General features: G+C 40.9%; 1 protein-coding gene across 3 annotated transcripts in view; it reads left to right on the forward strand.

Annotated features, from left to right (window-relative positions):
- LOC133408434 (arf-GAP with GTPase, ANK repeat and PH domain-containing protein 1-like) overlaps positions 1-11,383 on the forward strand; it is a 28,563-nt gene extending 17,180 nt beyond the window's left edge. For 2 of the 3 annotated variants that reach the window (XM_061687371.1, XM_061687372.1), the window contains 10 exons: positions 1,011-1,430; positions 1,531-1,690; positions 3,242-3,370; positions 3,448-3,585; positions 3,758-3,817; positions 5,329-5,480; positions 6,014-6,104; positions 6,918-7,140; positions 8,363-8,666; positions 9,980-11,383. In XM_061687371.1, coding sequence (XP_061543355.1) covers positions 1,011-1,430; positions 1,531-1,690; positions 3,242-3,370; positions 3,448-3,585; positions 3,758-3,817; positions 5,329-5,480; positions 6,014-6,104; positions 6,918-7,140; positions 8,363-8,666; positions 9,980-10,261 — 1,959 coding nt within the window. In that variant the 3' untranslated portion in view covers positions 10,262-11,383. The remainder of the gene's footprint in view (positions 1-1,010; positions 1,431-1,530; positions 1,691-3,241; positions 3,371-3,447; positions 3,586-3,757; positions 3,818-5,328; positions 5,481-6,013; positions 6,105-6,917; positions 7,141-8,362; positions 8,667-9,979) is intronic. The other variant, XM_061687373.1, reaches the window with a different exon arrangement.
- Positions 11,384-11,775: the final 392 nt, after the last annotated feature.

Below are 11,775 nucleotides of genomic sequence, written 5' to 3' on the forward strand. Positions count from 1 at the left end.
GTGTACCCCGCCTATTGCCCGAAGATAGCTGGGATAGGCTACAACCCGACCGCCCTAGTGAGGATAAGTTGTACGGAAAATGAATGAATCACAAAAAATGTACAATACTTGAGAATTTAAATAACACTGAAATTTTCTCTAAAATCTCTGATCGAGGGAAGATGCATTTTTTAGGGTGGTGGGCATAACTACTGACGGAACAAAGGCTATCAGTTGTTATATAGTGGGGAAGGGGTGGCTCATGCTGGACGCCCAAGCGTTTCACTATGCACCGTTTTAGCCATGCCGCCCCCCCCCCCCCCCCCCCCCCCAAAAAAAGAAAGAAAATTGTAAAAACTGCAATTGTTAAAAACAGTTTAACGCTAGATCTCTACAATTGATTACTACACAGTTCTCAGTCTTGGCACATTTTCAGCAATTATCTTCAAACATGTATAATGTATTTTGAAACAAATCTCTGAGTTCACTTTACATTGTCTTTAATACTATACAAAAACACAATATAACAACATGCATGTGCCCCATACATATTTCGGTGCAGTTCAAAATTATATTTTATTTAATAAAATCACAGATACATTAATTTAAAAAATTAATACATGAAACTTATCAGATACACTGATTATTAAATGTACTGATGTATGCAGTTTGCTACGGACATGTTTTGCAAGTCCAACTTGGTTGTATTAGTTTTGCTCTGACGAACCAATCAGAGGACGGAAAAAGAGAAAATAAAAAATAAAAAATGGATGGGATCTTTGACAATTAGGAATTTAAAATTGTTACTGATAACAATTGCCTGAAGGTACCATGGTGCTGGTTTGACACTGGAATAGATTGATACAGTTTCATTTATTTCCTATAGGACATAACATTTTTGAAAGCCAAAGAATTGGAGATCAACCAACATTCCAGTGCATATTGAGATTCCAATGTGTAATAGTTTCAGCATCACCACACTCTTGCCCCCCCTATAAAGCACCTTCTTTGTCCCCTTCTGTTTCCTTCAGGGTCGAAGAGGCAGCGACTCAGCCAGGGGAAGTGCAGACTGCAAAGGAGATGTGGGAAGTGGGCGCTTCATTCCCATCAAGCAGGTAAGACAAAGATGCAGAATACAAATTTCTAGTCCATCCAATGAACATCAGCAGAGGACATCACACCAGGACTACTTTCAAATGACACGTAAGTCGGTGTCATTGTGTGAATGCCATCCCCCATATTGGCTAGACAAATACATTGTGGGTGTTTTTGTCCGCCACCTGCCATCAAGCTATCAAGATATTAACTGTGCATTTTCACTTATTTTTTTCTGTGACCTCTACCAGGGTTTTTTGCTCAAGCGCAGCGGGAACACACTCAACAAAGAGTGGAAGAAGAAATACGTCACACTCTCCAGTGATGGCATACTGTCATACCACTCCAATGTTAATGTGAGTGTGTGTTTTGACAGAGCGCTTTCAAGGGTTTACCATGCTGCGACATCACTGTCAGCTGGTGGTTGGTGGTAATGAGGGCTGTTTGACTTGGCAGGACTACATGCTGAATACCCCCGGGAAAGAAATGGACCTGTTGCGAGTGACTGTGAAGGTGCCAGGCAAACGCCCCCCACGTGCTGTACCTACTGGCGGCCCTCCAGTCGGGCTCAACGGGAGGGTCAAAGATGGGCAGGGACCAGAGGGTGTCAGCCTGGGTGAGAGAAAATATACTGCGCTGGGTTGCATACCTTGATTGGTATTAAATGTCTGGGAAATATATTGAAATTAATCAACATTGCCAACACCAAATCCTCTTTATGTTGCTTTATGTTGCTCCACCAAGGCATAACAATCCTCATTTGGATAAATGCCAAATCTCATTCAGAGATATCCAACTCTTGCATGTTACATAAGTTTGGCAAATCCTGTTTTTTTTATAGAGAAATTAAAGAAAATTATGAAAACTCCATCACATTTCTAGTCTGCTTGTCCTCATTAGGGCTGTGTGAGCTGGAGCCCATCCAGCATACTTTGGGCGAGAAGCTGGGTACACTGGACTGGTCCTCAGTCAATCACAGGGCACATATAGACAAACAAACGTTCAGAGTCTTCAGTTAACCTATCATGCATGTTTTCAGAATGTTCGAGGAAGCCAGAGTACCTGGAGAAACCCCACTCAAGCATGGGGGAGAACATGCAAACTCCTCAAAGGAGGGCGTGAGCCAAGATTCGAACCCAGAACCTCTTGACTTTGAGGCGGACATTCTAACCACTCGTCACCGAGCTGACATAATGATGAAAAAATATTTAAAATCTGATTCACACTATAGGAGTCTTAATTGGAGTCTTTTACCAAATCACACCTAATTATGGAAATCAGTTAAGTAGTCTAATGCATATCGGTAATCCTGCTAACAAACAAATGAATGGCCATGAAAACATCCTATGGTGAGCAATTTATGAGCAAACAAAAACACATTGAATCAGGTGGGGGATGAATAGAATATAGTAGTATTTGTCCAACCATTGCGAAATTCAGTTTTTTACAGCAGCAAGGGAATAGAAGCAGCAGCAGGAGCACATATATCTATTGCATATTTACAACATAAATAATAGCAGTGAAGTGGCACATACTTGGCACCTGAACATGAATAAATTAATAAATAAATATTATCCACTTGTGAATGGAACACAATCGAATGAAAATGTGACAACCTTGGAGGGGCAACTGGACACGGATAAATGAATGATATTGACACTGCCGGATAGGTAGATGACTGGTTAGCACATCTGCCTCACAGTTCTGGGGACCGGGGTTCAAATCCCGGCCCCGCCTGTGTGGATTTTGCATGTTCTCCCCGTGTCTCGGTGGGTTTTCTCCGGGCACTGCGGTTTCCTCCCACATCCCAAAAACATGTGTGGTAGGTTGATTGAAAACTCTTAAGTTTCCCGTAGGTGTGACTGTGAGTGCAAATGGTTGTTTGTTTCTATGTGCCCTGTGATTGGCTGGCGACCGGTTCGGGGTGTACCGAGCCTGAAGATAGCAGGGATAGGCTCCAGCAGCCCGCGACCCAAGTGAGGACAAGCGGTAAAGAAAATGGATGGATGGATGGATATTGACATAGAGCACTGTGTTCTGTTCTTCACGATGTAATCTAACAGCAGCACAAAACTTTTTATTGTGTTAACATTATGAGAAATTTGGGCTTTTTTAAAAAAATTCTTTTTTTTTTATAACTCATACATTGACTCGATGCTTGTCATAGTTCCTGTCAGTGCCAGCAGCCTCCTGCAAGTGGACGACATGGAGGGTCTGGGAGGCGGTCTCTTCCTGAGGAGTAACAGAGGCGTGCAGCGATGTTCCTCCAACGTCTCCAACCACGCTCAAAGTGTCGGTGAGGGAAAGAACTGAAATTCTTCAAAGTTTATATAAAATTGTGAGATGATCAAGTGTATGGGAATGTGTCAGCAGACTGTGCAGTTGAGGGCGTGTCCAGCTCCTCGTCCACCAAAGACGTTGGCTCCACGTCCCCGGTGGAGGACAGGAAGAAGCATCGCAGAAAGAAGAGCATGAACCAGAAAGGGGACGCCACCATTGGCCAAGCAGACGGTGATGAGCCTCTCCATATTCTAAAACTCACAAATTAATGACTTATAATTACTTCTGACCTATTCATTAATTTAACAAAAAAAGTTATTACTGGCATTTTACACGAAATAAACCAGATACATTGTAGAATTCGTCAGCTGTTAATGAGTTCAACTGTTTTTCTTCTTTCCAGCCAAGCGCAAAATGTGGAAACTTAAAAGCTTTGGGAGCTTAAGAAACGTGAGCAAAACAGGTAATGTATAGTTACTGTATGTCCTCTCATGTCGCATCTTCTGCATGTGACATCCTACTGTTGTTGTGTCACAAAATGGCAAATATATTGCATCATATGAAGCAAGGCTACATTGCTCCTCAATATTACAAACAGACAACTGTTGTTCTTGTCCTCGCTCAAAACAGTGTTCAGTCTATCTATGCTGTCATTGGCCTACATTTCAGTCAGAACTCTTGGTTGAACCGATTAGTCAATTAGTCAATGAGTTGACTTTCGTACTTCGAATTGATGTTTAATGCTTGAAGTCTACTAATCGCCAATCACTTTTTTGGCATCTCATTTTACAATCAGTCAATTTGCATTACACTTTCGACTCGTTCATCTTCCACCGTCGCCGGACTATAACGCTCTGTGGAGCAGTGAAAAGTGCGGCCAACAAAATGTCACAGTCGTCATACATCTGCCAGAGTTTGAAAAATAACATGGTCGTGGGAGAGCCTAGGGGTTAGCCTCGCTAGCTACAGCTAGTCCAATCACTGCTAGTTTTAAAATATTCATGCCACCTCGGGATTGGTGGCAAGGAAGGAGGGCAAGACGACTGACGTCAGTGTACTATAGGACTGTAAGGATGCTATAAACAAAATGAGACCCGTAGAAAGTCTATTCTCAACTATATTAAAAGCAGAAGTGAAATAGAAATAGTTCAACAGAAAAATATGACATTTTTGGGAGACGGGATATGATGTGCCATCTTACAACTTCCTCATTGAATAGAAACCATTAATATTTACAACAACTACATCCGGTGTAATGGTGAGATGTATTTTTAACCATTGTTTTTTATTCGTTTGTTCCATCAAAATATGTATTTACGTGAAACCTGTCCATGGCACAAAAAAGGTTGGGGGCTGCTGTACTGTGCTAAAAAAAAAAGTTAAATCTATGATGTCATTGATGAATCGACTTGGAAACTTTCATCACATTATAGTCGACTACGAAATATTTTTAGTAAATTCTTGTCACACCATCATTGGACGACGACGTCGATAACAATACAGTGCCACTGATTGCTTGTGATGCCACTCAGTGTGTGGACTGTGTACATGTTGAAGTGCGTAACCATGCAAATAAATTGATTGAAGTTTTATTTCAAAGATGCAATAGGCTACTAAACCAGAAAAGAAAAAAATTAAATATACAATATAAATATACTGAAACACCATGTAATGCTAGTCTGAATGATTTTGTTATATGCTGTATGTTGAATAACACATAATTAAGATTATTTGGTCATTGTTTGGTTAAATGTCGTACTTTATAATCCCACAGTTGCTTTCGTGAAAATGACACAAAAATAATGTAGAAGTCTACAACACATTACAATTCTAAGTTAGTAATATTGTAATATAATTAGCAATGTATAACATAAAACGTTTTAGTGCATAGTAACAATTATGCAGGAAAATTCATAATAAATAGGGCAAAATAAGCTGCGATTGAGAGTTTGTATGGTTGTGTGTGTATGACAGATGAAGAAAACACTGACTTCCTCATTGTGTCGAGTTCTGGCCAGACGTGGCATTTTGAAGCCCAGAGTGTGGAGGAGAGAGACTCCTGGGTGCAGGTCATCGAGAGCCAGATCCTGGCCAGTCTGCAGCTGTGTGAGAGTAGTAAGAACAAGGTCAGACACGCACACACACACACACACACACACACACACACACACACGCACGCACGCACGCACACACTCACACACACGCTCATGCAAATTCATAGTATTTGAAAAGTCCTGCGCCTTGTATTCATTTCTGTCTGTCTGCACCGAAAAAATATAACAAAACATCTCATTCTTGATTTATGACCCTACAACGAGGTCACGATGGCTTTTGTCAAAAAGATAAAGAAAGTTTAATTGATTTTCTACTGGTGAAGCCAGCATGTCGTGATTTCAAGCGTATGCACTCAATATTGCCTTGTGCTGATATCCGCACTGCTGCAAGGACACATCCTTGGATGAGTGCTTAAAAATGTAATTTCCTCCAATATCACGAGTTAATGCAATGATGCAGTTCTTTTTTTATGGAAACAATTTACGGGTCAAACCCTTTTAATATCTCTAGTCATTTTATACATTTTCTTCACATGCAGACAGTTACAGTCATTGCTCTACATAAAGAACAGTATAGCTAGCATCATGCACTTTACTTTTCACAGGCTCGCAAGAACAGCCAGAGCGACGCCGTGGTTCTGCAGGCTATTCGCAATGCAAAAGGGAACAACTTCTGCGTCGACTGCGATGCTCCCAGTTAGTGACATCTTTCTCTGTTTGAACCTTTTGTGTCTGTCGACCATGTCATATCTGACTTCTTAAAGCTATTCATGTATCAATCATCTATTGCATTCATTTAAAAATGAAAAACGCTCAACAGAACAATAGAACAAAGTTGTTCTTGAGTTATAGAGTAATTTCTCACATTCTTGCACACTCAACTGATCACAGCAGGGGGAAAAAAACTCTCAGGATGAGACAATGCATTACAGAAATCAGTGTTAAAATCTTGATTACAAGCTGCAAAAATCACTTTGATCTCATGTTAATTGTTCCACTGCATCAAATTGGGTCACCATGATGTGGGAGGAAGGAGACTTTTCTCCATCTTCTTCCTCAGTGACTATAGTCTTATTTCGAGAAAAAATTTGATAACATCAAATTACCGAATCATAAAAATAATTGATATGGACAATATTATTAAGATATAAATGTAACTTTTAACATCTTTTTTTATTGTGGTTATAATTTGCAGTGGTGCACTACATCATATTGAAAGCTGTTCTTAAAATTACCTTCGCCTATTTAATTAGTAGATGATGTGCAAAATATTGAAAGTTGAACACCACTGCAAACTAAAATAATAATCATATTCTTAAATTAATACATCTCTGATGGTGTTGATAAAAAATGAGCCTTATCATCCTCGTAAAGACAGTATCTCGGATACAGCTTTTGTATTGGATTTCATTCGACTGTTTAGCTGTGTACCCTAGGAAGTAGCGATTAAGTGTTGATTAAAAATTTATTGTGATTGGTTTTTGGGTGTTTTTTTTTTTCCTTTCAAAGATCCAACGTGGGCCAGTTTGAACCTTGGCGCCCTCATATGCATCGAGTGTTCAGGGATCCACAGGAACTTGGGGACTCACGTTTCACGCGTTCGCTCTCTGGATCTGGACGATCTGCCACGAGAGCTCACACTGGTTCTCAGTGCCATTGGCAACCATATGGTTAACTGTATATGGGAGGCTCGCACCATGGGCCACCGTAAACCCCCGCCTGATGCTACTCGGTAATGACAGTGAAAATACTATTTGTATTGATATGTTTATTTGTTTAGTGGCTATGGCCATCACAAAAAGATTGGCCAAACCAGATGTGTTGCTTTAAGTGTTTTAGCACGAGTGCTAATTGACAACATTTGTCCACAGGAGGCTTTTAGAAGGTACATAAATTACAAGAAGGTAAAATACAAAAAGGAAGATAGAATACAAACAAATTAACTGTGCCATATTTAAAATCAATCTCATAGCAGGTAGTTTCAATATTAAGCATCTATATTTTCATGCAAGCAGCTTTGTCAAGACTTGAGCCATCTTTTGGTCATTGCCAAATATATTAGGATCAGTCTCCAGTCTCAACTGGTTGGGAAGCAAATTCCTGGGTCTGGCTCCTTTAGGGGAGAAACTGGACTGTGCAGAAGAAGTGTTAGAACTTGGTGAGAAGAGCAGCAGATTGAAATAAAGATGTGTTTAACCGTCGCAGTCAATGGCAGGCCATGCATTTGGTACCTGGGCCTTTAGTGGCGACTTAACCCGACTTAATCTACCACTATCACAAGGCAATTATAGAAACCATCAATACTAGACAAAAATGTAATATACCTGTAACTGCACACAATTGTGCCACATGAATCTTCTGGAGCAGTACAGAATCAATATTTATCTCATAATGTGACAAAAATGTCAAAAAAATGAAATACATCTTACTCACCAGAGTTGCTGATTATTAAATGTCCTAATGTGTAACGATCACTATACACTCGTTTTGCTAATCGAACATGGCTGTAACAAGTTTTACTCTGACCAGCCAATCAGAGGGCGGAAAAATGCTAACATTATTGTGGGACAATTGCTGGCTCAATGAGGTGAATTTGAAATGTGATTGGTTAAAGACACTGTCCCATTAGTTTTTTGTAGTTACTGTACATCGACCTGCACGATTCTGAAGGCCCTGGGCAGCTTAGGTTGACATGGCAGTTCGTAGAGGCTGAAATCTGATTGGACAAAAACAATCTAACATCCACATGCACTGGAAGCAGTGCAGCCAAGAGAAATACTACAAAATGAAGAGGTCTTAGAGTCTTAGTCTGTTGTAGATAAATTGATACAATTTCATGAAACGCGTATTAGAATTTAGGTTGTAAGTGTAGGTTAGTGCTTCTGTTTGTGTTTAGGACAGCAGAGTAGACATCGCTGTCCCCTGACGGTCCACCACTTTATTTTCTTTTTCAGAGAGGAACGAGAGTCATGGATTCGGGCCAAATATGAGCAGAAACTCTTTGTGGCGCCATTGCCTCCTCCCACTCCCAATGAGGGTCCAGACATCACACTGTCCGGTCGTCTTCTTCTGGCGGCGATGGAGCACAACCTCCCCAAACTGCTGCTCTTCTTGGCCCACTGCACTAAGGAGGACATCAACGGCCCCGCCAGCATGGCGCTCTCCTCCCGGTCCCTCCTGGCACTGCGGCTGCCCGGTTCAGCCCTTCATGCTGCCTGTCAGCAGGCCGACGTGGTGATGACACAGCTTCTTGTTTGGGTCAGTTTATTTCCCTCTTTGTTTATCCCATTGTGGCTTTGCTGACCGGGATGTACACTCTCTGACCACCACATTATGAAATTTATAAGAGTTTTATGGAAAGTTCTGCCTTTGCAAAGATAATAATGCTCAGCTTTGATTGACACTGTCAGAGAGTTATTCAGTGTACAGTGTTATGGTTGCAGTTTTTCCATATATATATATTTTTTGCCTTTAGTTACATGAGAGTGACAATTATCATCAGTTATTATATCTTGCTGGTATACTGTATACTGTGTTAACGTGTCTTTTCTTCATCTGTTTAATTTTTGGTATATTTGTTAGGTTTCTGAATGGCTAAAAGAGACAGTGGGGCTTTAGTGAAGCAAATGCACTCTTTTTTGTGCTTTAAAAAAAAACCCTGAAGGGATATGTTGCGCAGCACGGTGGCCGACTGGTTAGAGCGTCAGCCTCACAGTTCTGAGGACCTGAGTTCAATCCCCGGCCCCACCTGTGTGGAGTTTGCATGTTCTCGCTGTGCCTGCGTGGGTTTTCTCCGGGCACTCCGGTTTCCTCCCACATCCCAAAAACATGCATTAATTGGAGACTCTAAAATTGCCCGTAGGTGTGAATGGTTGTCTGTTTGTATGTGCCCTGCGACTGGCTGGCAACCAGTTCAGGGTGTACCCCGCCTCCTGCCCGATGACAGCTGGGATAGGCTCCAGCACGCCCGCGACCCAAGTGAGGAGAAGCGGTTCAGAAAATTAATGGATGGGTGGATGGGATATGTTGCGGTTGTCTACAATTGTTTCTGGTTATCTTTGTAAAGGCGGAATTTATGATAAAGCTCTTGTACTGGATCTAATTAGACTGTGCATCTGTACAGAATCAAGTGTCTGGGGAATTAATGGAGTAAATAATAATAATAATAGAATTTTTGTTGCGAAGGCTAGCATGAATTTCAGCCACAGAGTAAATATTGTAAAAAAAATTTACACCTTGCAACAACAATAACAACCCCCAGGGGACACGCCCACCAGACACATAAATAGGAGGACTCCACGCCCCACAAAATAGAACTGAAGAAGTCTTTTGGGTTAAAGGTGAAAAGTCTTCAACAACCAAGTAGAGTCCAGTTAGTTGTCCGTAGGCAGGCTGATAGTAAACATCACTTAATAATATATATTTTTTTAAACTAAAAAAAAGAAAAGAAAAATTGTGAAACATCCAAGGCGTTCCAGTTATGTGGAAGAAGGTGTAAGTGATGTCACATACCATACAAGTATATTTCCTTAAAATGTGAATCATATTGTTTTATCTCTCCTTGTCATCAGTATGGATGTGACGTTCGGTACAGGGATGCTCAGGGGCAAACAGCACTGACCCTGGCTCGCATGGCGGGCAGCCAGGAGTGCGCCGACATCCTGCTGCAGTACGGATGTCCCAATGAAGCCGCCCCTTCATTTGCCACAACTGCCGGATTCGCATCCGCAGTCAACCCATCCATCCCCGTTGCCATGACTCCGAACATGCCGGTCGCCACGACCCTCAAGATCTCGCACAGGGGTGGCGGCGCGAGCTTCAGCTACAGTACGTCAAGAAAAGCTGTGTCATAAGACTGGAGGGAATTTTTTTTTAAAGGATTGTTGTCAGATTGAGGCCTGCACATTCAGAATGAAGGAGCATGTGGCCAGATGTTGCACTAGTCCTGTGCCACAAGCGCTATTACGCTGGTGAGAAAGAGAGAAAGAGAGAGAGAGAGAGAGAGAGAGAGAGAGAGAGAGAGTCCAACTGGCAAACTGGCACATGCAACAAAAGTCAAGAAAGTTTGTTGGAGGGGGAATCTAAAGTCCAAATGTAAAGAACTGCAATAAGCTAATAAATTGGTCTGTATGTATCAGTTTGAAATGCCATCACTTTACTGGTATTTTCAAGAGAGTGTTTATATTGTGTTGGATTCAATGCAGCCAAACAGACAGACAGTTCATTTTAAAGTTGCGCTACAAAGGCTGCTTTTGTTTTGAACAAAATCTAGAGATATGATGATAGAATTCTATAAATCTAAAAAAAAAAAAAGAAAAAAAAAAGTTCAGAGTTCTTAATTTCCAGAATTGTTATTGTACTTTTTGTACAGGTGGTTCTGAGTACAAAAGTGGCTGGAGAAGAGATTTGAAGTTTCTTGCTTTGGTGTTCCTTTGATAATTAAATCTTGAAAGCTCAAGACTAAAATTTATATGTAATGTTTGTATCACTGTGCGCGACATAAACACCGTACATGATTTGTGCATTGTAGATCTCTTGAAAGTGAATGACTCCAAGCTGCAGGCCACCGTGGTGATGTGCATATGAGCAAAGAAAATGCCTTCATTTCAACTGAATGTATTTAAAACCATCACGTCATCAGGAAGAGGTGCAGCCTTAATGGATGTTACCTGACTCTCCTCCTATGACTAATAGAGATTAAAACTATTGTTAAATAGATTGTTTTCACATGTACGTATATATACAAGTGAGCATTGGAATGAATGTTTGCAAGTGGCTGATAATCAGTGTGAGGAAAAGAGGAATTTTGCCCACATGGAGATTTAAAGAGTAGCATAAAAAGAAGTCACCCATCCGTACTCGATGTAATTTTGTGTTCATCTAATGAATGTTGCAGAGTATACATGTCTGTGCTGTAAAGAGTCTCTATTCATTTGTATTTTTTTAATTCATGCAATGATTCATAAAGCATTCATTATCAATACACAAAACCATTTTCCAGCTGTTTTCATTGCATCAAAAAGCAAACAACTATTGTTTCATGTCCGCAAGATTCAGTTCAGGTCTATTTATGTCCACCAAGATGACAGGAACATGGTACAGCTCAGCAATAATCAGCCAACAGAAATCGCGTCACACTCATCATCTCACTGTCAGATTGTCTGCTCCTTGGCCTTGGCCTACATCTTTCTAGGTCAGATCCAAGGACTCTCTTTTTTTTTAATGGAGCTTCGACACTGCCTGCTGTAGACGCAACAACCTGAACCGGATGATTTATGATAGAAAGGATAGTCAGTTTTTAAAAACAAGATATGGATAGGGTGGCATCACAGCACATATGATAGATCTAACTAGCATTTACAGGAGT

Source organism: Phycodurus eques, chromosome 10 (assembly GCF_024500275.1).
Source record: "Phycodurus eques isolate BA_2022a chromosome 10, UOR_Pequ_1.1, whole genome shotgun sequence".
NCBI lineage: Eukaryota > Metazoa > Chordata > Actinopteri > Syngnathiformes > Syngnathidae > Phycodurus > Phycodurus eques.